The sequence below is a fragment of the Hippocampus comes genome, unplaced genomic scaffold, assembly GCF_001891065.2.
Source record: "Hippocampus comes isolate QL1 unplaced genomic scaffold, H_comes_QL1_v1.1 scaffold333, whole genome shotgun sequence".
NCBI classification, from domain to species: Eukaryota; Metazoa; Chordata; class Actinopteri; order Syngnathiformes; family Syngnathidae; genus Hippocampus; species Hippocampus comes.
Genome location: NW_017805386.1, coordinates 420,176 through 443,781, shown reverse-complemented (window position 1 = coordinate 443,781; position 23,606 = coordinate 420,176). Strand labels below are relative to the sequence as shown.

Sequence of the window (23,606 nt, the reverse complement as noted above, 5' to 3'; positions counted from 1 at the left end):
AGCCGATGTTCATAAAGTTTACTTTTTCTGTGTCAAAACGTGTGCTGTCAATGCATAATGTTTGAAATCAAAGATAAACATTAAACATGTTAACATATGGACGGTTATTCCCATTTTCCTTGTCGGTTGTCCGCAAAGGTATGCAGCACACTGTGACGGCATCCTCGGTCTTTTGGTTTTCTTAACGTCCACACGAGGGATGTGCTGACGACTTTGACCCTCCTAGCTTAGCTTGGCTGTAGGCACGCCCCTCAAAGGAGCGAGTTGAATATCCTTGCCACCCGTGACTGAGACGAACATTGAGCATGCGTACTACCTCGGCAATATTTTTTCCCCTCATAATTCTCGTTCCAACTTGATCTCTGTTGATTTTGGAGTCACTCATCTACTTTGCATGCGTGCCAGTTGGAGCACGGCTCCTCAAGCCCTCCCTCCATCGCCAAACTACAACTTCCGGCTCTGAGCGTCTCGCCCAGGGTGTCTCTAAGAGGGAAAGGATAATGACTGCCGACCTGTAAGAGCAGCCATCGTTCAACAGATATAAAGTAGTGCATTGATTTGAGTTTAATTCGTGACTACTATCGTAACCCAAAACACTCGTATCTCAAGCCATCTTTTACATTGAAGTGAATGAAAATCCCCGTTGTGTAATATTATTTTGTTATTTTATGTCAACTGTTTATGTTATGTTTATATTAAGAAACCTGCCTTGGGACTAGGCTGAAAACTAGCATTTATTCTAAGTCCAGCAAATTTGCACTGTTTATTCTTGTTTTGATTAATGTGCACTGTCCCAAAGAAAGAAAGAAATCAATCAATCCCACCGGTCCATTCCCTCCCCAATTATCCTCCTTCTGTTGAGTGCGCCTTGGCCACCAGGGGGCGTTAAAATATAGACAGAGAAAAGTGTCACAAATGACCCAAAATTGACTGGATATTTTTTTTGCAATGGAAAAAGAATATAAATACCTGTGAGTATTGTTAAGTTATCGCTCTACATCTATTGCTCGACCATTTATGTTCCAATACCCACTGCTTCAAGAATATACACACAACACCACAGCTATCAATGCTTCACCTTAGCCCAGCCATGGCGTTTTCGATTATGCATTATCATTAAGTTAGCGTGAAAGTTCTTCAGCCAAAGTTGTTTGGTTTCTTTGAATAAACAATATGTTAAATTAGAAATAGGTCAACAACACAGCCATGTCAAATGTTCATTTTAGTCGATGCTGCGGCTCGCGAAAAAAAAAAAAAAGTATGGCCAAGGCGTGATTTTAACCATGAAAACTGTTTTAATCCTGCTTCCTGAAAGAATTGGAATCAAGAATCATTTTGGAACAAGAATTGTTCAAATTCAAGCGATGACCAACCCTTATTAACAGCCTTTCGTTCCTTTTTTTTCCCCAAACCACATGGAGACACCCTGTAAGGTGTTACAAAATACAAGCAAGAATGTTTGGAAGTGCGATTAAAACACAAATTTATTCGCATTAAATAAAGCAACACCAATTAAAAGAAAAATCTCAGGAACGAAAGTGTCCCTGTAAAAGTGAGCCAAAAAAAGATTCTTGTTATAGCCTGTCAACGCTGGTTCGCACGTGGTCATCTCAGCAAGCAGTTGCGGTCGGTCACTAGCTTCTCCAGCCTCTTGATCTTGCGCTTGTTCTTGGGCATGGTTTTGTCGTACATGCCGTTCTTCAGCAGGTGTTCCTTGCTGTGGTGCACCTGGGCGCCGTGCTCCAGCTGGAAGGTGCACAGGGCCTTCAGTGGCCTCAGCAGTACCTGTGGTACAACACGGGAAGAACACAGGCTCCTTAGAATCCAAACTGTATCATTTGCCATTTGGTTTTGAGTGTTTGTAACTTGCAATTTTTTTTTGTTTTTATTTTTTTTTTAGACCTTTTTGCAATGTCAATGTGTGGATGAAGGGTCTTCAATAAGCCAAGGTAGATTTTTTGATTCGAGCGGATTGTCAGCTGAGAAAAGCTTTTGTTGCAGCCGCACATCCCGCCCCCAATCACATTGTTGCTTTATAATTGGTCGCGTGGCTCGGTGCAAATCAGCGGGCTCACGACAAGATGGAGTCACAGGGTTTTGTCAACTCACAAATACAGCGAGAATTCAGCTTGCAGGCAAGGTTAGCTTCTCCCCTCATTTCAACAATGTTCCTTCAACCCAAAATGTCACCAAAGCTTGTCCCTGTGCAATAATAATAATCTACTAAGACATATCTACTCGAACTTATGGTCCATCCCTATTTGTGTTGTACCGTACCTCTTGGAAAATATCATTGCACTCCAGTATGGACAGAGCGACGGCAGCGCACTCCAGCGTGGACAGGCAGATGTTGGTGGGCTGCGTGCGGATCACATACTGGCTTGAAAGACTTCGGTTGAGCTGCACCTGGTGGACACAAACGTGCATTGACCATAAGGACGGCAAACAACGACTGCCTTTGGAATCATTCACTCATCCCTTCTCCCTGATCAATTTACATTGTCGGGTCATCGTCTGCGGATTTTGAAGCTGTTTTGGGAATTACTACCGCTTGTGTGCTCAACTCGCTACTGGAACCCAAAGGGTGGAGCAACACACATAGACAGACAGCATAAAAATACTCAGACATATGTTGTTTATCCAATGCAATGCACAACTCCATTTTGCTGCGGCTTGGAAAGCTGATCTGAGACCGTCTCCGTATACCGTTTGTCCTTATCATACGACCCCCAGGGAAAAGTTAACTCTTTACATTCGATGTGTGTTAGTGGTGTATGTTTTTATAAATTGGGATGCACTAAGGGCACGAAATAAGGGTTAAAACCTATATCCACTCAGCATTTGAACAACACTCTACAAGGGCAAACTTAACATTTAGGGCACAATGTGGTGGAGTGATTCCAAAGGCAGCCTAATTGTTATCGCATTGACTCCACCCACCTGCTTGGGAAGTTGCAGCATGCTGTTTTTGAGAAAAATGTTCTTGGCCTGGCTCCAGGTGCCATCGATAAGGATAATGTTATGCGTCTTGGCGCCCTCTTCTGGCAACTGTACCAACTCCTCCAGGTTCTGGGAGTTGGGGCCGGGGTAGAGGATCAGAGTCCGGCTGTCCCGGCACACTTTGGCCAGCTCCGGGTTCCTGAGAGCGAGAAAGAAGAAAAACAGAAGCTATGGTATGGGCCCAAGGAAAAATAAAATCTCAAAATATATTTTTTCTTGGCGACACGGTGGACAACTGCTCAGCACGTCCGCCTCACAGTACAGAGGGTCAGATCAGGGTGTACCCCGCCCTCTATCTGAGGTCAGCTGTGATAAGCTCCAGCACATCAGGGGTTCAAGTGGGTGCTGCTTACTTTGCCTCGTTAAAGCGCCTCCCGATAATGACGTTGCACTTTCCTAGCGGTAAACATGCGGCAAGAAGAGGTACTGTGCGAAGAACTCGGCTCTCCTGAAAGCAAGGCACACATGTAACAAGATCTATACAATAACACATCATTTTAAACAAATTTCATGCCAAGCATCATTGGGTGTTGCTCACCAAAACAGCAACACCTACTGGCGCACAGAAACAATCTCTGAGAGTCCAATAATGGCATGAAAATAGAGTATCAAAAAAACGACATGTACATCATACTCACCAGGCATTAGAATTCAGGGTGTAAATGCACCGAAACACTGCGGTAAAGGGCTCACCTCTGCAGGGTGTTGAACGATGTAGAGACATGTGGACACGTCCAGAGGTTGCGCGGGTAGGAAGGGACACAGACACACCTTCTCAGGGCGACTACATGATGAGAGGAGGAAAAATCATTCAACCAGCCGCCATTTCTTCTCGTAAGTTTCACGACTAGAGCAAACACACGGTCTGATGGCTTTCTGTTTGGAGCAAGCATTTCACCCCCTCCCCTTAAAAAACAAAAAAAACAAAACAAAAACAAAAAAACTGGCCAATGGCGTCTTTGCACTGCTGGGCTGGGGGCCTGGGGTCCATTCGCTTAGCATTAGCTTAGCTTCAGTCAGTGTGATAATTTTGCTCACCGGCACCGTAAACACGTCGGTCTTCGCTCGCTAACCTCTACCGGCAGCGCCGCCAGGTCGCCGAACACGTCGTCCAAGCAGTCGTCGTCACTCGAAGTTTCCGGGGGCTCGTCGTCGTCGTCGTCGTCCTCCTCCTCCTCGTCGTCTTTGGCGCAGCAACGTGGCGGGCTGGGGGAGGCATGCTCCATCGCGAGTAGCTAACTTTTAGCGCGAGCTCGGTGGTGGTGAACGCTACAGCCCAGCTAGCCGCCTCCTCTCCCAGGGGTTGTTTACACGAAGCGAAGGCAGGAGAGGGTTAGGGTTACTGTATTTCGTCGCTTTGTCAACTCTTGACTTGTAAATCCTTTTGGCACAGTTTTTTGCGATATCAGATAAAATAGATTTGATATGATTTCATTCATGCACACGTATTTTTACAGCATAATATTATGACATGTTACACTATTCCCAGGTGGGCTCCATGTGTTTGTCTGCATGAGGTCTGAAGTCATTCGCGGGGTCAAGTCATGGGACCCTCTCCACCCTTGTACTGCAAAGATTTTGAATGGTTATGTTTATCAATAACTAAAAAGTGTAAATTTGAAAAAAATCGATTTCCTGAGCTAGATAAAGACCTTTCACAGTGAATTCATGTACAGGAATTTGTGTTTAAATCCATTGGAGATGCAGGCATGGGTCAAGGCGGGGTTGAGAAAACGAACTATCTGTCAGAGGGCAAACAATAAAGGCTTTGTCGATATTTGAAACTCGTCCATTTTTGGAACATGAAACAAAGCACACTAAGTAGCAAACGTAGAAGTGGTCGATAATGATATACGCTGCTTTGTACTTAATTTTAATGTAGCTTTTATATGAGTGGCAACATTTATACGCGCATCGATATATTAAAATGTGTTACAAAAAACACTGGTAGAGTGAATAAATGAAACCCTGGATACATGTCTGTCAAATTCCCCCTCCCCCTCGTAACATTCAGCCAATCGCGTGAAATGTAAAGTTTTACGTGATGACGCCACTGTCGTACGTCTCCCCACTTTATGGAACCCACTAGCCATAAAGCTAGTAACGAATGATGTACAATAGTGAGTTTACACGGGGATTTTACAATAACAAAACATAAAAACCCAATACTAATAATAACCTCGCTTGAGTGCATTTCGCAGCAACTCGTAACAAACGTGAGTTTTAATTGCTTCGAGCCGACTGGAGCTTTCATGAGTCGAGCCGAGTGATGCTAGCAGGTGTTAGCAGGTGCTAGCCGGGCGGCGGAGGCAGAGCGTTCGCGGTAATCATCATCATGCCACTTCGGGCACTTGTGCACCGACGGCCGCCAACGCGTCAAGCCATGTCGGAGTGAATCGTGAGAGCGCGGACAGGAGCGAGAGGACCAGCGGGGGCGGGCGGCGGCTGGAGGGGAGCATCTTGGGGAACGATCGGACGACACCAGCAACCATGGGGTACGTATTCTGCGCTTGTTATTTGCCGTGCGGTGCTAAAGCCAAATCGCCAGCGGGGTTTGTTTTCGCGCTCCGCGGCACAGTCCTGCGCGTCACTTGTCAGCTCGTCAACGCTCGCCTACCAGCGGCAGCACTGATAGCCGTTACTAGCCTAGCCTAGCTGGGTAGCCACCGCTGGCTCGCTTAATAAACACTCACAGGAGATTAAAGCCGCTCGCGAGGACAGCAGCTGTCAATAAATCCACTCACACAGACTGACTGACGCATCATGTCGCGTGTCAATTCGGCAACACGCCGTCGCCATTCGGGGTGTGGATGAAAACGCACTGGCACGACTGTTTTTTGAGTTTTTTCCAAAAGTCAGCAGTTTGGTTCTTTTTCTGACCAATTCAGTGAACCTCCTTTTAACGGTGGGGTTGTACCTTCCACAAGTTAAATTTTTGTATTCTCGCCATCATAAAATGTCATTTATCTTCAATATATCGTCTGGGGAAAAACATACATGGTTTACATTCCCATGATAACATCTTTTAAACTGTACGTAACATCTAAACAAGTCCACCTCCTAATAGCGGATCACATCAGACTGGCTGAGTGAGTTTTTGTGGGAGGGTGAGAGAGATGCGGTCACGTGGCCTGTTGCCTCGTTGCCGTGGCGACGCAGCATCTAAATCAGTCATGCCGGTTTACGGCTGCCAAAACGGCTGCGTGTTTTGCAGTCAGATTATTTCGAATTACGCTGGGGAGGAGCCCATCACGTGCGCAGCTTTTATTGATGGAATCATTCACTCCGAATCACAGGAAGGTTCTTACGATGGTGATACTGTGACCGGGAACAGCTTCTTTTGAAAACGTCTTTCGCCACAACAAATTCCTGTGGCTTCCCCATCGCGTTGTCGTTTTTCATTTGGGGGACGAAAAGGGATTAAGTTTGAACAATGGCAGCATGCAAAACCCAAGGTCGCTTTGGATCCGGGCTGTGCTGGAAACATGACACTGCTTGTCACATCATAGTAGGCCCCGCCTTTTAAGCCCCACACACTCAAAGTCACCAATATTTTAGTGTGCAATGTGAGGATGGCGACCCCACATGGTCAACAGCAACAGTTACGTCCTGACATTATTCCGTGTATTATTTGAAAAGTCACCTGCGTCTGTCCCCGTGCAGTGAGCAGCCCATCTTCAGCACGCGGGCGCACATCTTCCAGATCGACCCGACCACCAAGAAGAACTGGCTTCCCACCAGCAAACACGCCGTCACCGTCTCTTACTTTTTTGACAGCACCAGGAACGTTTACCGCATCATCAGCCTGGACGGAGCCAAGGTCTGTTCTCACTCAATGTCGGCGCCTAATCGCATAGTTGCTGAAGTTAGAGCGAAATGTGTTTGGAAATGAAGTCAAACCTTCCCCAGGCCGTCATCAACAGCACCATCACCCCCAACATGACCTTCACCAAGACCTCGCAGAAGTTTGGCCAGTGGGCCGACAGCCGCGCCAACACCGTCTACGGGCTGGGCTTCTCGTGCGAGGGCCACTTGAGCAAGGTTTTTGAATGTTGTATTTGTTTTCACCGCGAGTACGGCGCCACCCATTGGATGGTTCTTTTTTGTTTTGTTTTGGTTTTTCCCAGTTTGCGGAAAAGTTTGCCGAGTTCAAGGAGGCGGCGCGACTTGCCAAGGAGAAATCGCAAGAGAAGGTGGAGCTCACCAGCGCGCCCCCGCAGGTGGATTTTGTTCAGTCGTAACTCATGACATCGACATTTCACGACATTCAACAATTTGAACGTCAAATCTTCGCCTACGAGCCGGTCTAATTGTCTGTTGTTGAAGAGTAAAGCCGCACGCTGCAGCTCGTTGACGCTAGTTTCTGTCCTCTGGCTCCATGAGTGGCGGGGGAGTCAGCCAATCAGTGTAGAGTTGGCTGGTGGGAGCTCAGGTTTGTCTGCGGTAAAAACAAGTGACGCAAAATCACCGCGGAAGCTCAGAGGCGGAGATTGTGATTCATCTTTTTGAAGTCATCGAGTTATTCAAGTCATTCCATTGATCCTTTCGGCCCTGTAACCGCGTCTTTGTCAAAGTTCAGCATGATTGACTCTACCGTTTTTTGTTTTTGTTTTTTCTTGTCGTATGGACACCCTGATGTCGCAATTCTTTTTTTTTTTTTTTTTTTACTCTCCAGATGGCTTGAAGGAGTCGCAAAATTGAAATAATGGCTAAGTTGGCTACCTCTGAACTACCTTCTGGTAGCAGTTTCCGTCACGTTAGCAAAGATGCACTTTGAACTACAGAAGCTGTGAAATCAAAGTTGTATTGGCGCCCAAAATCATCGTGGGCAATAAACTCGATTGCCCACTAAAATCGTTCAATCGGCAAACTCTTCAGAGAAGTGATTTTGTCATGAATTTACCAACCGCGCGCAATTGAGCTGCTGGCCAAGCCAGCAACTAAGCTAGCCTTCAACTTCCATCAGCGTAACCCCCCCGCCTCTGTTCTGCCCGACAACTCCGCAGGGCGGCACTGTCCGAAGGAGCGTGTTGCCCGCGTCCAAGAAGGTAAATGTGACGTGAAGCCCCCTCCGTGGTGACCCCTTTCTCCTCACTCTTACAAACATGAAGTCCCCAAACCCTCGCCATCGCGTCCAATGCGGCGCACTGGCCTCGTCGCTCTCTGATACTCACCGTCACGTTCCCTCGGACCAACCTCTGTGCTCTTTTTGAGGCTGCGTGCACCCACGGTGAAGGGGCCTCCGCTGTCGCCACTTAAAGGGCTCTGTGTGTCAATCATGTATTTGCACATGTCTATTTTTGAAGGCGCGAATGATTGTTTTTCAGGCGTCCCCTAGCCGCCCTTTGCAGTCACCGCTGACGCCCGAGAGCGTGAACGGCGCAGAAGACGAGAGAGCAGCGGCGGACAGCCCTCAGCCCGCAGAGGCCCGAGCCGAACCCTCCCACAACGCACTTCCCTTCTCGCACAGGTGACGGCACGTCAAATTCAACCACCGAGTTCACACCCGACCAACGCAGGCAACGTCACTTTTGAGCCGCATCAAATTGTACGGCTGCGGATATCGCGATGCACCCCAAAATGGGGTTCGTAATGGCACATTCTGATCGCTCGTACAGAGGGTTGCGCAGCACGTCAAGACGGAGAGGCCCATCAAACATCAACACACAATAGCACGCTGAGCGCCCATTAACGGGGCTGGGGTCTCTTTCCCAACGGCCGTAGTTCCTCCAGCATCGGGAAGCACTTGGAGGCGGAGTTGGCGGCGTTGAAGGGCAACAACGCGAAGCTAACGGCAGCGCTGCTGGAATCCACGGCCAACGTTAAGCAGTGGAAGCAGCAGCTGGCCGCCTACCAGGAGGAAGCGGAGCGGCTCCACAAACGGGTAGGCGCGCGCGCAAACGGGGGGGCGGGAGGATCACATTCGGACTTTTTTCACATCCCCTTGGACCCCAAATATTTGAGAAGCCCCGGGCTAACTCACAACCCGCTAGCACAATTGCCACACTGTTGTATTCGGCGTCGCTTGTTTTGTTTATCTCGTGACCTTTTAATCGGCGGGCGTCAAAGGTGACGGAGCTGGAGTGCGTGAGCGGCCAGAGCACGGCGGCCAGATCGGCAAAAACGGAGCTGAACCGCACCATCGAGGAGATGGAGGCGGCGCTGAAGGCCAAGGAGGACGTACGTTCGCCGCCATCACGCCTCGACTTTTGAACTGGTACCTCGGCTCTAGCCGCTCTTTGTCTCTGGCGACAGGAGTTGGAGTGTCTCAAAGCAGAGGTGCAGAGTGCCAACCGCTTTCAGTCCCAAAGAGACTCGCTCGCGCACAAGCTACAGGTGAGCGTGGAAATGGCAGCTTCCACCCAAAAACGGCCCACTTCCTGTCCAGGTTTTAACTTCAATGGTTGACTTGCTGTTCATGACGTCACCAAAATGGTTGACTTCCTCTCTAGGTTCTAACCTAAATGGTTCACTTGTGTTCATATTCAAAGCAAATAGCGGGCTTCCAGTTCACGGCCTTCCTGAAAGCAGTTGACTTCCTGTTTATTTTTTACTTTTAACCGTTACGGTAGACTCCCTGTTCACTTTCAAAATAAAACGGCACAGCTGAATTACCGATCTATATCCAATACTGTGATGCGGCAAAAATCGGATTGTCAAAGAATCTGGATTTCTTCCCTGCTCCGTCCCAAAAGTTGCGTTTTGACGTTTTGGGGGTTGTTCTTCTTTTCCCAGGAAGTGGAGCGTCGTAACGAGGCGCTGGAGGTGCAGCTGGGCGAGCTGGAGCGACGCCTGAACGCCAATCTGCGGGAGCGCGAAGTCTTCCGCCAGAGTCTGCGCTCGCTGCTGCAGCTGCTCGACGGCAAGATCTCGGAGCTGAGCGAGCTGCGCGACGCTCTCGCCAAGATGCTGGAGTGCAGCTAGGGCTGCCGACCCAGCGGTGCTCCGATGCCGATCGAGTTGCGGCACGTGTGCACCTCGCCCGCGCCTCGAATGCACTTCGATTGCAGCTCGGATGCACTTGGGTCGCAACTCAAGCGCACCTGGGATGCGGCTCCATGGTAGCTCGCGCACACCCGGGGGTCGGTTCGATCGCAGCTCGGATGCACCGGCGAAGCAAATCGATTGCACCTCCGGTGCACCTGGGGATGGGGGCGGGGGGGGGGACTCGTTTGCCGCTCGACTGCCGCTCAGATACACCACGGAGTTGTCGATTGCGGCTCAGATGCAACTGGGGACGTCACTGGAACGCAGCTCAATGGTGGGCGCCACTTTTCACTGCCGCCATCACGTCCCCGCAATGTTTACATACTTTCTACGCATTTATGGTACTCGCTCACCTTTTTTGCCACACCCACTCGGCTGGTTTACACCAGCCAAGTGAACGGCTGGGATCATGATGAAGCCTTTACTGCCGTCATGTTTTTTTTTTTTCTTCTTGCTTATTCAATCATCCAACTCGGAGGGCTCGCTCCCGCCTTTTTTCTCCTTTTTGCAAACGACATCATCAGCCGAATTAACCAATGGTGCGAGGGCTTGACGACGGTACGCTGTTCTCTCGTAGGACCCGGGAGGGCGACGGCGAGCCGCCAAGCAGCAATACAAAGACGACGACGCGGCTGAGGGTTTAGCCCAGGCTTCGTCACTTTCAGGTACTTTGCTTTTCACCTTCTGTGGTGAAACCTTTGAGTGAATTGAAGAAATCATTCTTTGAAAACTGGCAATATTTTTTAACTATTTGTCAAGTAACGAAAGCTTGTTAGATACTTTTTTTTTGCCAAACGTTTTTTTTCTTCCCTCGACAATTTTTTTTTTCGCTGGCATTGCCTTTTATAGTCAGTTGATTTATTGCCAAAAAAAAAAAAAACGTCTGAGAAACACCTCGCGACTTTAAGGGCTTGTCGTCAAAAGTATTTGAATTAAAATGTTGATGCTGACTAATTGTCATTTTGGAGTTTCGAAGTAAAAAGTCGATGAAATTTGAGATGTATGCATTTTTTTAAATAAAGAGAAAAAAAAATCAGAGGACATATTTTTGAGAATTGTTTTTGTAATCGTACAAGTATGAATACTTTGAAAGAGTTGAAGAAAAAAGGTCATCTTCAAGAAAAGTGTCATATTTGGGCAAAGTAATTTGAAGTGGCATAGTATAATGAGCGCTGAATCAAAGAAACAGAGCTGCCAACGATTGTGCCGCGTTTCGTCACCAAGCCACCCAAACGGCATTTGTCAAGGAACGCGGCGGTCTTAAGCATGTCGAGGCCCAAAGCAAGTAGCCTGCTGACATCTGTCAACAACTTAGCCCAACATTATCGTTAGAAGCCCATACTGGTAGCGCTCTTGTTATCTGTGTACACAACACTGCAGCTCTGCTTACCTTTTGGCTGTGACATGAGAGTGCTTCAGCCGTCCAAACAAAGTGGCTCTTCCGCCCCACAACTTTGCCCAGCCAGGCTCACCCGTCCGTCATTGGCAGAGGAACGAGGTGGCTGTATACATGTGGTCGTGGTGCCCTGAGATATGAGCTGTCAGTCGACCAATTACTATTTATTGAGGTAGGATCTTTTTTTTATTTTCAAGCAAAAACTTGAAATGGTAGCAATTGCATTGGTTTGGTATCTATTGAAATTGAAAATTACATTTTGTGAATTGAAAACAACCACACCACCTTCTGGCAGCCAAGGCGTGCTATTTTCCGTTTTGAAAAGCACTACAAAGGCACACCGTACATGTCCCATTGAAATGAATTACAAACCTTGGTCATTAAGTTAGTGACTCAACCTTTGTTTTTTTTGGTGTTTATTTTTAAAGTAAAGCAAAAAGGAAGGAGGAATGTCAGGAGAGCATAAAAAAAACAGATATAAGAATCTTTTTTTTTTCTAAATTTGAAGCATCAATAAATACTTGAATACACATAGGCATGCAGACATATATATTTTTGGGACGTGTACAATGACACGTGGCGTCTTATTGCACGTCTGTTGCGAGGTCTGAGTACAAATTGTGTCAAACTTCAAAATAAAAGCCATCACAAAAGCAGACTTATTCCTTTAAATGGGGGGGAGAAGCAACACACTAGCAGCTTTCAGGGGAAAAAGAAGAATCCAAAACTTATACGCTTCTTTTCCATTTCTGTTAGCGCTGTGAGGCTAAGTTAACTCCGCCTCAAAATTCCTGTTCGAGCTGTGATGCTAATGCTAAGCTAACTCCCACCTCGACTTTCCCCGCGGGAGCTAGAGTGTTGCTCCACGGTTGGACAGTACGTTTGACACATTTCATACATGGGATGGATGTTAAAAACAAATCAAACACGCACACACGGCACACTTCATATATCTTAAAAAAAGAAAAGAAAATACAGGTACAAAAATCAATGGAAAACAAAACATTGTAATCAGCATCGAGGGCCAAGGCAGTGTGTTGGGGAGAAACTATTTTGAGCTCCAGAACGCTAGTATGGTTGCTTTAAACGGCTGATAAAATCCAATTCCAAAACAACTGATCAAATCAACCCCCAAAGTTGCATATTCTTCGTTTAGTTGACTGACAAAATGAGCTCCAAAACGGGCTAATTAAAATGAGCCTTGGAACTTCCATATTGCTGCTTGAGATAGATAAAACGCTAAGCTCCAGAATGTACTTATCATTGTTTTGAAACGGCGAGCCAGAGCTCATGTGGTTGTTTTCAATGGCTTCCAAACTGAGCTCCAAAACTCGCCGGCAATAAAAACGGAGCTCCAGAACTATCGTATCGTTGCTTTACCATGGCTGACGACAAAGGCTCAGAAGTCGCGCATCGTTAGCCCACGCAACACGAAAGGGAAAACATGACAGAACATTTTGAATTTGGTAATAGAAGATGATGAAATGATAATGGGGGGGGAAAAAAAAACTTGGAATACTTGTGCATTTCCATGTGCACCTCCTTCAAGGAACGTACAGTACGACGACAAACATCAACGTACAGGGATGACAAACACGTTTAGTGGTCCACTTGTACAAAACCCACATTGAATCTCCCCCCCCGAAAAAAAATCAGGCGCTTCTAGTTCTCCCAATCGGTGCAGGGCAGGCCCTCGTCCTCCGACTCGGACTCGGGCGATGCCTCCTTGATCCTGCGCAGGGCCTCGTGGATGCTTTGCGTCAGGGCGTCGGCCGAATGCGCAAAGCGTTCGGCGCGACGCGGCCGCTCTGGCGGCGCGCGCACCTGCCGGAGACGCACGCCCTGCCGGATCTGCGCCAGGATGTTCTCGCCGTCGTCGTCCGGGTCGGGGGCGAGGACGCGCAGTTCGGCTTTACGCAGGTGGAAGCTGCCGCGCTTCAGCGATGCCAGGACCTCGTCCATCGGGGAGCTCGCTGACCGTACCGGATACCCCAAAAAAAACAAACAAAACAAAAAAAGGCGCCTGCTTACAACCACATGCCAGTATGCCGTTGAATACATGATTCCATCATCAACCGTCCTGGAATATTTTGTGGCACGATCACGTTTTTTTTTTTCCTAAAATTGGATCATTATGAGTTCCTTATTCATGAAATAAATGTATTTATTTGGTGGACATTAAAAATGAAAGCAAGCAATTTTGCTTTTCAAGTTGGTATTTTAAGTGGCAAAAATAAAAGATCGATTCATACCATGTAAACTGTTACTACATTTTAAATACCATTAAAATCCATTGTAACATTTTTTAAAAAAGATTTAGATTTAAAGAGATGGTTATTTTATTGTGAATACAACACTCTCCCGGTGTAAAATCTACTTTGTGTAGGAAATCAAATCAAAATCTGACTCAAAAGACATTGACCTCACTTTTTTTCAGCAATGTGTTGACTCTGTAAATGAGAAAAACCTATTCGGGATAAGTTGAGTGTTTTTGTGGGAGTAAACTCATCGGTTACGTTGTTGTGTTATTTTTGCGAGGGGTGCGTTGATGGCGTCTCTCACCTCTCCTCCACTGCGCAGCGTCCTCAGCCGACGTCTTCCTCAGCTTCTTCCTGGCCGTCAGCAGCTGGCTGCTGTCGAAGAAGCGGGGCGAGATGGGAGCCAGGGGGAGCGAGGCGGGCTTGGACTCCCGCGGCAACGCCGGACGCGGCTCGGCCGCTTCGGATCGGGGCGCCAGAGGAGGGAGCGGAGGCGGCGGAGGCGGCGGGGGCGGCGCAGGGGCTCCACCCAGAGTGACGACGGACGTCGGCAAGGAGAGGAACACGGGAGACGAGTCCAGGTCGTCTGCGTGGATGGCGGGGAAGGACTCGCCGGCGTCCCCCGCGGGAGGCGCGGCGAGTTCCGGCAGGTCCGAGGTGACGCGCTCGGTCTGGACGCCGGCCGCCTGCGTGCAGGCGGGCTGACTCGCCCGCCGCCGCGTCTGAAGCAGCCTCAGGCGACTGGACTTGAGCGTCACGTGACCTGGATAACGCTGAGTGGAAACCGGCGCGGCAATTATCGGACACGGGTGCAAGACCTTGAGGAATCATTGGCTCGGAAACACACGAACGTCAGAAAGAATTGGATGAGAAAAGATGCGGCAGCGGCACGAGGCGTCATTTGAAGAGGGCCCGGAGGCGCTTTACCTGCTTGAGGCTGCGAAGTCGCTCCAGAGTTTTCTGCCTCTCCAGACTCACTCGCGCATTCCGCTCTGCTTCCCCTTCCTCCGTTTCGCGCACCTGCAGCGCAAAAGCAGCCGGCGTCACGTTCGCATCCCGGCGCGGCTCCGGCCGGGGGCGTGGGCCTTACCTGCAGGGGCGTGCACTGGGCGAGGGCGCCCCGACGCGCTTCAACTTTCTGCTTATGATTGGAGATGCAGATTTCCTGTTCCGAGAGGAAGGAAAACAGGATGACGACTCCTCGGGGGAGAAATGAGAAATGCTCGCTCGCCAATCAACCGTCGGCGGCCGGGTCACCTTCTTGTTTTTGAGGTAGACTTTCTTGGAGGTGATGCGTCCCCTGCGGGCCTCCAGCTGCCGAGTCCTCTGCCGCAGCCTCCCCAGTTCTTCATCATCACGGAGGGGCGGCGCGGGCGGGGGTCCGGCCGGGTCCTCCGCCCCCTCCATGGCGTCCGGGCTCTCAAAGGCATCGTAGTACACCACCTCGTCCTGCCTCTCTGCCGGGAAAACAAACCAAGAAAAAGGTCCGCCCCCTTTTCGACGAGCGCGGAAAGGCGAGGGTATTTTTCCGGCAAGCGGCGGTCTCACCTGTAATCTGTCTGCGCAGGCTCTGCAACTGCGCGGTGAGCAGCAGCTCTTCGCAGCGCAGCACTTCGGCCTGGATGTCGTACAGCTGCAGCTGGAGTTCGTAGTAGAGCGCCTCCAGCCGGTCCAGGTGCAGCATGGCGTCCTCGCCTCCCTGCAGACTTCGCATCTGCCCCACCCACCCCAAAAGAAACAACACACAGGTGAGGTTCCTGTAATCACATTTGTCATATTCAACACGAAATCCAACTCGAACATTCAACACACAAATAGAGAGGGACAGGGAGATGCGTTATGCCAGCGTTACCAAACTACAGCAAAACCTTGCGCTCAGAAAACAATACAAAATGCGTTTTTAGTACTGGCTCTGACTGACATGGGGAGTTTTGAAGGAAAGTATCTTTTTAGACACAACCTGGTCTCTGCCTGTTTTGGTGACACACACACACACCCACACACGCGCTGGCTCTCTACCTCCTCCTTGAGGCCGTGCTTCCTCTGTTCGAGGCAGATTTCCTTGGCCCGCATCAGCTGCAGCGTTTCTTTGGAGACGGAGTACTGCAGCCGCTCCATGCGCTCCACCGCCGCCCCCCACGCCGACTTGCCGAGCCGCCGCTGGTCGGCGCGCATACGCTCGTACAGCGCTGAAACGCACGCATGCGAGAGCCGCTTTGTGGCGTGCCGGATGGCGGGGCCGGCGCTACGCCGACGCGCTTTACCTTTCTGCGCTCGATTGGTGGTTTCAAAGAACTTGACGGTCAGGTCCTGGACGGCGAGGACGGCCGCGTGCCCTTTCTTCTGCCACTCCTCGTCCTCCCTCCTCAGGCCGTCCACCCGGTGAGGCCCCAGGCGCTCCGTCTCCAGCGTGATCTGACCCGAAAGAGAGATTGCCGGCCCGTCAGGGAGGTGTAATGTACACCGTGAGCAGCAGATGGCGCCACAAGTGTGGGACCGAGGTGGACGGTTGCAAGATTTCTCTGTCAACTTTCGCACAGTTTGGCGTCACGTGTCTTCGCGGTCGTACGCCAAAGTCGTTCTACGAGTGAGGCCAAGGGGACCATTCGAGTAACCCCTACGAGGAACAAACGCCGAAACGTCCACCATCCCCCTCGGTCCCTCTGGAACGGCTCGCCTGACGCGCTCTCAAGGAAGCCAGGGCCTAAATGTAAAGCAGATGTGCGTACAGGCTGTACCGCAACTAGCGAGTGTGTGTGCACGTGAGGCAGAAAAGGAGCTCGACGTTGGGAACAAGTGAAGGGGAGAAATGCGGAGGGGGGGATGGATCAGTGGCCGGAAACGTGTACAACCGCACGAGCACACAAAGAGGCCTCTGTGTACTGTACTGTGTATGATACGCCCTTCAAAGTCAAGATCAGATTTCAAATCTCCAATTTTTGTTCTCTTGAAAGGATTATCGGTCCGACAGTCATCGTAGTTCTCATGAATCCAGTCACTGCGAAAGATGTTCGACACAAAAGAAAACGTAATCCTCTCGTCGCAAGGCGCAGAGCGGGCCCTCGAGCTCGCGACGGCTCGCGAGCGGCCGTAAAACCCGTCCGGCGGTTCCGCCTTCAGGAACCATACGCCGAGCTTGCCGGAAAATGCAATGCCAGAGCAAATTGTCTGTCTTTATCCTTGAAGATGAGGGCGGTCCAAAATGCCCCATCGTCAATTTCCCCCGGAGCCAACCTCCGGCCAGGCCAGTCCCGGCGTGATTTGCATACAGGTGTGCCGCCAGAGCCAGGCAAGCGGGTGCTTGCGCTTTACTTGCCTTTAAATAATACAAACGGCTCTGAGTGACGCGTAATACTGGACAAGTTGCTTCCAAGACCTTGTATTCAATATTTTTTTTTTGTTTTACTCTCGATGCAGAAAACGTGAACGTGTCGACCAATTTTTGTGGCCACTTTTTTTTTTTTTTTTTTTAAAGGAAAACGTCACAGGCGAGATACGGCCGCAAGTGTGTAAAAAAACCCAGCGTGCGTATTCGGCTTTGCTCCAGGACAAACTAGGTAGTCGGCACTGCTACTAAGCCCTCAAACAGATGGCCTTTGGATCCGTGCGTGCCCGTGCGTGTGCGTCACCTTAATCTGCTGGCGCCTTAGCATGGCCAGCTCCCTCATGTCCCTGAAAGGCTGCAGCAGGTAGTGGTAGAGCTGCGTGGCGGCGTCCAGCATCTGGCCGTAGGCCTCGTCCTCCTCCCCGTAGACCTGCAGCAGCTCCACCATGCTATCCAAGGCCCGGTGCTTGTCCAACATCTGCCGGCACAACGCGACAGGTTAGCAAATTGAGATGAGCTTCTGGGCCGGACGCTTTGCCGGCACTTTTATTTGAATTCACAGCAGGTATAGTTTTGTCATCCAAGATTACGATTTCTCGTGACCGCTGACAGTTTGAGGACCGGAAAAACGGCCAGTCGGAATGCGTTTCCGCTCGGCGTGTCAAGTGATGAAGACCAGCGAGGCCCCCGGCGAGCGGCGCTACAACTTGGACGAGGCTACAGCACTCGATGCCATTGAGCCGCACTAAGAGCGGCGGCCGCAGATTCCCCCTAATCCCAGATTAGAGAGGGTTGGATTTATGATTGGGATTGGAGCGATTTTGATTTTCGTTTTTTCAAATTAGACGGCGTCTGCTTGTTATAGTTTATTAAAAAAAAAGAGAAAAAAAGGCATATATTATGGACATAGAAGAGAGGTGCCTTTATGAGGAGCAGGCCGGGCTGAGAGTCTCACACACTAAACCATTCAAGCGAGGTGAACACTGCTCCTACTGTTTACGGCCATGCGCCATCTCCATGGCAACCACTCACCCCGCACACACGTCTGTTGTGTGTGTGTGTGTGTGTGTGTGTGTGTGTGTGTGTGTGTGTGTGTGTGTGTGTGTGTGTGTGTGTGTGTGTGTGTGTGTGTATAAAGGGAATGCTTGACAGGCGGGTCAAGGATGGTCACTCGGGTGTCAAAAGCAAACGGGTCGAAGCCGGCGTCCCGAATGAAAACCCGCACGAGCATCGCTAGGCTTCACCCCAGATTTGAACCCCTGACCCTCAAAACTGTGTGTGTGTGTGTGTGTGGGGGGGGGGTGCTAGCCACTCATCCACCTAGCCTGGAAAAAAAAAAAATTTACATCGAACCATCAAAATGTCAATAGAAGATAGCAAAAGTCTGCTAGTTTAATGCTAACAAATAATGTGCAACCCCATAGACAGGTTAATAGAAATTAGCTTCTGTTCCCAGCGGTGAGATTCCCGTTTTGACGGTCACACTAAGCTTAAAAATGAGAACCTTTGACCTTTTTTGATGAACTCATTCAATGAGTTGAAGCAAAGAAAAACAGCATGGAATCCAAGGCTTGCCTTATTTTGGGCATCGCTGGCTTCCAAGGAGCTCTCACGTGCTGAATTTAGCAACAAGAAGAACTCTGCGTGTAATTACAGGACCACGTTGCGGCAGCGGCAGCAGCAAACCCGTCAGCCACGACGCACTCGACCAGTTTGCTCAGAACCGGAGCTGCCGCCCGGTCTCGCTGGTACACTTTTTTCTTTTTTTTAAGTCGACTCTCCGGAAACAACACACCCCGTTTGCCAGTTTGAAAAAAAAAAAACCTAAACAAAAAGTGGAGACTCAAGATGATGTGTCACCAGGCAGGTTTGATACTTGTTGTTAGCCAGAGTTGACTCTTGGCCAAGGAAGCGAATTAACATTTTTCGAAACATCAAAGACAGCGTGAGGCTAACTTCCAAATAGCAAATCTGATTTCGTTTTAATGGACCAAAGCAAATATTTGCGTAGAACCTTTAAGACAATTTCCTTTTCGATACACTACTCGCAAAAAGTTGAAAACTACTATTTCCGGATTGGAGCGCCCTGGCTGATGATCCAGGAAGTCTCGGTAAATAAAACTAAACCAAGTATTTTTTTTTGGTACCGGTAGTATAATTATAAAAGATTGTTTTTGCCTGCACGTATACAAGGAGTACTTCCAAAGTATTTTTTTTCGCTACGCGGCTCCCGCCTCCGGTCCTCTTTGCTCACATCGGTGTGAATCCAGGACGGTCTGCTGCCGTTTGTTTTTACGGGATGACGTGTGATCCCGCACGGTTCCTGTCTCCTGTTTCGAGAGGAAGACCGGAAGAGAAATTTCATGCGCGTCTCTGTTTTTGAGACAAGATTTTACGATTTGTGCGCACCAAGCCGAGCAATGGCAGGTGACTGAGCCTTGAAAACGTCCAAGGACGTCTGTTCCTATGCCTCTCTGTGACTCCTCCGGTCTCGCCCACCTAACTGTGAGCTATCGACGTCGGTCTGTGGCATTCTAAGCTCCGTTGCCACTTCCCTCTGAGAAGATCCGGTTTGAAAATGCAAAGCCGCCACTCAACCATCGGTTAGGTTGCGAGGATGGACTCGCCAACCGTACGCGTCGCCATTCGGCTCCGGTTCCACTAGCTAATCTTGTCCGGCACGTCCGGGGACAATTATTTGGCGGTCGCGCCCCCGGCGTGCGTCAGGTCTTTGTCTCGTCAGGTCTCGCACGGTGATCACCGCAAACACGTCTGAGATTTCACATTTCTCCAAATATTTACTCATGGAAAAATACCTCATGCTGCCGATGACATCATGAGGAACTTATTCTAAGCTCCGTTGCCACTTCCCTCTGAGAAGATGCTGTCGATGACATCATGAGGAACTTACACGGAATGTGGTCCTTGTGCTTTTTTTTTTTTTTTTTTTAGCTGCCATTTTCCCCAGGCATTTTTTTTTTAATTTTATTACTGCACTCTTATTACTGGGGAACTCATTTGACCCCTTACTAGATAGATATTGTCCTCACGCCACCCAAGGTAGTCAATATCGGTACAAGGTCAGTTAAGGTACCAGAAATAGGACCCAGTCGACTGAGGTCCTAGAAATAGTATCAGGTTAGTCAACCTACTAGAAACGTACTAGCAAGTACTTTTACTTCGGATGAGTAGTACCAGTAAGCCAAAGTAGTAGAAAATAATACGCAATCAGGCAAAGCACGACTTCTAGTAGAGGTAATACCTTGTACAACTGGACTTATGCAAAGTGCTTTAAGTACCATGACTGACTGGTCCAAGAAAGTAGTTGCCCGTCAACCAAGTCTCTCAGAAATAGTATCGGGTCTGACAAATACTACTTAGTCAACTAACTAGAAATTAAGACCTGATTAGTCAAGTTACTCGAAAATGATGTTTGTGATGATTGTGTCAAAAGAGGGTCTCTTTCAGTCACGGTACGAGAAATTATTAACGTGTGAATTTGTCCTAAGTTTAATAGCACTACGACTAATCAACGTACTAAAAATGATTTGTTGTCTGTCAAGTGGTATCCGTTCGGGCAAGTCACTACAACGAGTGCCTCGACAGCCACGAGAAACGAGCAGCAGGTCGGCGAAGGTACTAGCGCCGAGTCTAAAAAGTGATCAAAAGCACGACCTTAGTTGTTGACGATTATTCGCCGCGTCGATTCGGTGCCCTGACCTCCTGCAAGCGCCTCTTGGCTCGGTCCAGGGCGTCCTCGTAGCCTTTCCTCCGCAGCTCGCTCAGACTCTCGTAGTATTCCTCCATGTCGTCGCTGTCGGCGAAGAGCACCTGCGAGAAGATCTTCCAGCCGCAGGTATCCAGAGCGTGGCTCAGGTACACCTGCAGCTGGTAGCACAGCGCCTCCGTCTCCCGCTCCGACGACGAGGAGGCCGAGGCGCCGAACAGCACCGACCACACGCCGGACGGCTCCTCTGGGAAGGCCGGCAGGCAGGGCTCCAGCTCGGCGTTGACGGCGCACAGCTGGAGGTGAGCCGCCCGGAGCTCGTGGAACGAGAAGAGGCCGGCCCAGCTGAAATCCTGGCGGCCGTCAGCCTCGCGGCCCTCGGCGGGGGAGCTGAGCGCCCCCGCAGGTTCCACGAACTCCACGTCGGTGACCCTGGGCGACACTAAGTCCCAACCGTCAACTTTTCCCATCGGGCGAACTTTCGCCGGACGACCGGCGTCTTTCGTCGACGCCGCGCCGGGCAGCCCGTCGTCCGCGGCCGGGCTCCAGTCGAGGAGCGGGTCGAGGAAGGTGGTCCGCTTCTGGACCGTCCGGTTATGGCAGGTTATGGCGAACTTTCCCTCGATGTCGTTCCAGGCCACGATGAAAGCGAATTTGTGTCGTTCTTTCTCGTCGAACGCTTTGGGCCGGACGGACACCCAGCCGGACTCCAGGTTGTCCTCCATGGCGAAGGACATCGAAGCCGAAGCTTGACAACGGGCGGACGGTTACCGCGGGGGACGTGGGGGGGCTTACCAGGCTGTTAAAGCTAAGTGCTAATGCTAACTAGCTGGAAAAGTACAATTAGAAACAAGCTACCAAGCCGATTAGCACAAAACAAGCGGCCGAAACAAAGGCTCTCGGCACGATCCGCCGGACACGCGAACCAACGGCGGCCCGGAACGAAGGCAGGCCCGAACGACGCACGTCCAATCGGCTGTCATGACACCCTCGGCCCGCTCGGCTCCGTTCAGTCCGCTGGGTTCTTTCGAACCTTTTCTCGTTAGTTTTCTTTTGTTGTGTCCGTGACGACGACGTCGACGAATCAGATCACCTCAGCTTCAACGCCGTCACGTGTGAGTTTGTGTTTACAAGCCGAGCGCGTGCACGCGAAATCCGGAGGGGAGCTGCCGCGTTCAAGAGCCAACGAGAAAATTGGACATGTACAGTCAGAATCAAAAATGGCACCGACGGACGACAGGTTAGTACTTTGTAAGCCTTTGTAAGTCATACTAGAATGTAATACCCAGTCAGCCAAGATACTAAAAATCAGCACCTGGTCAATCAACATACGAGAAAGTTACCAATTGCCAGAGGAATTGAAATGGTAGCGGGTAATCAAGGAACTGTCAATTCGTACCCAATCACACGAGGTACAAGAAAATAGTACCTAATCAAAGAGGTACTAGAAATAGACATGGATCGTCAAGGTACTGGTGATACCTAGTAGTCAGTAATGTACATGTATTAGAAATGAATCCCGTCAGTCTGGTTTCCGAGGCGAGCGCGTGCGTGTTAAAACTGGAGGAGGGCTGCTACCTTCAGTGACCACAAGGAAAATACTACGTTTACATTTTACTTCCAACAAGTGGCTGCAACTAAGCAGGATCCACATCAATCAGTCATCGAATATTTCTTCTCATTCGATGTCATTTATGTATGAGCGATTAAATGAATACATATGTTTCGTGAAGCAGATGTGAATCTGGACCCTTATGTTCTCTCTCTCTTGATGTCTGGACCAGCACGAGGAGCATAAACATCTGCACGTGGAAAACCCATGACGTCATCGCGCAAATTTGACTGCGGTACCGAGGAGGCGGGCCTTACGGCTGAGAGCATTCTACGGCAACTCGAGAGGTTTGAAGTAAATTGTAAGCGACGCTAGTCTTTAATATTTCCCCGTGAATTGGAATTCGACACAAAAAGTCTTTTTTCTTCCGCACGAAGCGCCTGGGAGCTGTTTTATGAACTTTAATTACACGAGTCGATATTGTAAAATATTTTTCGCGACGTGTAACTTTAGCTAGCTATCTATATAATGAGGCGGGCCTTACGGCTGAGAGCATTCTACGGCAAGCCAAGAGGTTTGAAGTAAATTGCAAGCGACGCTAGTCTTTCATATTTCCCCGTGATTGGAATTCGACACAAAAAGTTTTTTTCTTCCGGACGAAGCGCATAGGAGCTGTTTTATAAACTTTAATTATACGAGTCGATATTGTAAAATATTTTTCGCGACGTGTAACTTTAGCTAGCTATATATATAAAACGATGTGCCTATTTACGTAACGTATGGTGCAGTTGCTTCCGGGGTTGAATTATCGAATAACATGGCGATGCCCCAAAACTTGACTTAAAAGTCAATAGTTATCCTAATTAGTATATCTGTAATAAATAACCATAAGAAATTGTGACACCTCATCAAATTATATATCACCCAAAGGCAAGCTGTTGAACAAATGTTATTTTTGGCTCGCCACCGTGTACATGTATTTGAATTTGAACCTGGCCCAGCAGGGAATTACAAAAAGTACCCAGTCAAGTAAGATACTAAAAATAACACCCAGTCAGTCAAGGAGTAACTTGTCAAGCAATTGACACTACTAGATATTGATTCAATTCGCCACTGCACTTGACAGCCAACATCAAAGATGGAGCACCTCATGTAAAATAGTAGCTGGTCAGTCAAGAGACATGATATTGTACCTGCACAGTCAAGGTTGTACAAAAAGTAGCCTTTCAGCTGAGGCATAAGAAATAGTACCTGGTTAGCCAATGTACTCGAAATCAACAACTGGTCAGCCAAGGTACTCGAAAAAATATCCCACAAATCAATTGGGTACTACCAGATACAGTATTGTAGGTACTAGGAAT

The 23,606-nt window shown here is 49.2% G+C and overlaps 3 protein-coding genes across 8 annotated transcripts; 1 reads left to right on the top strand and 2 right to left on the bottom strand.

Annotated features, from left to right (window-relative positions):
* Nucleotides 1–1,454: 1,454 nt before the first annotated feature.
* On the bottom strand, nucleotides 1,455–4,302 carry dtwd2 (DTW motif tRNA-uridine aminocarboxypropyltransferase 2). Of its 3 annotated transcripts, XR_002168593.1 has the most exons (7): nucleotides 4,039–4,302; nucleotides 3,694–3,784; nucleotides 3,354–3,448; nucleotides 2,941–3,139; nucleotides 2,278–2,406; nucleotides 2,110–2,201; nucleotides 1,679–1,785 (listed from the first exon to the last, which is right to left on the bottom strand). XR_002168593.1 is itself a non-coding variant. In XM_019873013.1 (6 exons), exons 1-6 carry the CDS (start codon nucleotides 4,224–4,226, stop codon nucleotides 1,606–1,608), a joined length of 882 nt encoding a protein of 293 aa, XP_019728572.1. In that variant the 5' UTR covers nucleotides 4,227–4,299; the 3' UTR covers nucleotides 1,455–1,605. The 3 variants fall into 3 exon arrangements, 2 of the variants coding, with proteins under 2 accessions (XP_019728572.1, XP_019728573.1); XM_019873013.1 differs by lacking the exon at nucleotides 2,110–2,201 and having other exon boundaries at nucleotides 1,455–1,785; nucleotides 4,039–4,299; XM_019873014.1 differs by lacking the exons at nucleotides 2,110–2,201; nucleotides 4,039–4,302 and adding an exon at nucleotides 3,539–3,575 and having other exon boundaries at nucleotides 1,455–1,785; nucleotides 3,694–4,007.
* Nucleotides 4,303–4,974: 672 nt separating this feature from the next.
* On the top strand, nucleotides 4,975–10,158 carry homer1 (homer scaffold protein 1). 4 transcript variants are annotated; one of them, XM_019873009.1, is made up of 10 exons: nucleotides 4,975–5,495; nucleotides 6,664–6,820; nucleotides 6,895–7,041; nucleotides 7,128–7,220; nucleotides 8,007–8,048; nucleotides 8,328–8,470; nucleotides 8,725–8,884; nucleotides 9,070–9,180; nucleotides 9,256–9,336; nucleotides 9,736–10,158. In XM_019873009.1, exons 1-10 carry the CDS (start codon nucleotides 5,491–5,493, stop codon nucleotides 9,922–9,924), a joined length of 1,128 nt encoding a protein of 375 aa, XP_019728568.1. In that variant the 5' UTR covers nucleotides 4,975–5,490; the 3' UTR covers nucleotides 9,925–10,158. The 4 variants fall into 4 exon arrangements, with proteins under 4 accessions (XP_019728568.1, XP_019728569.1, XP_019728570.1 ...); XM_019873010.1 differs by having other exon boundaries at nucleotides 4,979–5,495; nucleotides 6,910–7,041; XM_019873011.1 differs by lacking the exon at nucleotides 8,007–8,048 and having other exon boundaries at nucleotides 4,980–5,495.
* A 1,634-nt stretch (nucleotides 10,159–11,792) lies between these two features.
* On the bottom strand, nucleotides 11,793–21,806 carry jmy (junction mediating and regulatory protein, p53 cofactor). The gene is made up of 10 exons (XM_019873002.1): nucleotides 20,687–21,806; nucleotides 17,271–17,444; nucleotides 15,906–16,056; nucleotides 15,661–15,830; nucleotides 15,190–15,355; nucleotides 14,899–15,098; nucleotides 14,732–14,806; nucleotides 14,569–14,661; nucleotides 13,946–14,414; nucleotides 11,793–13,356 (listed from the first exon to the last, which is right to left on the bottom strand). Exons 1-10 carry the CDS (start codon nucleotides 21,428–21,430, stop codon nucleotides 13,046–13,048), a joined length of 2,553 nt encoding a protein of 850 aa, XP_019728561.1. The 5' UTR covers nucleotides 21,431–21,806; the 3' UTR covers nucleotides 11,793–13,045.
* Nucleotides 21,807–23,606: the final 1,800 nt, after the last annotated feature.

Coding starts and splice junctions, on each gene's coding strand:
- dtwd2 (XM_019873013.1), bottom strand. CDS start 4,226: ATGGAGCATGCCTCCCCCAGCCCGCCACGTTGCTGCGCCAAAGACGAC. Junction 3,449..3,693: donor TCGTTCAACACCCTGCAGAG/GTGAGCCCTTTA, acceptor CCTTGCTTTCAG/GAGAGCCGAGTTCTTCGCAC. Junction 1,786..2,277: donor GCAATGATATTTTCCAAGAG/GTACGGTACAAC, acceptor GTTGTACCACAG/GTACTGCTGAGGCCACTGAA.
- homer1 (XM_019873009.1), top strand. Junction 8,049..8,327: donor TGTTGCCCGCGTCCAAGAAG/GTAAATGTGACG, acceptor ATTGTTTTTCAG/GCGTCCCCTAGCCGCCCTTT. Junction 8,471..8,724: donor GCACTTCCCTTCTCGCACAG/GTGACGGCACGT, acceptor CAACGGCCGTAG/TTCCTCCAGCATCGGGAAGC.
- jmy (XM_019873002.1), bottom strand. CDS start 21,430: ATGTCCTTCGCCATGGAGGACAACCTGGAGTCCGGCTGGGTGTCCGTC. Junction 15,099..15,189: donor CCTGCGCAGACAGATTACAG/GTGAGACCGCCG, acceptor TTTTCCCGGCAG/AGAGGCAGGACGAGGTGGTG. Junction 13,357..13,945: donor CGCTGCGCAGTGGAGGAGAG/GTGAGAGACGCC, acceptor CGGTACGGTCAG/CGAGCTCCCCGATGGACGAG.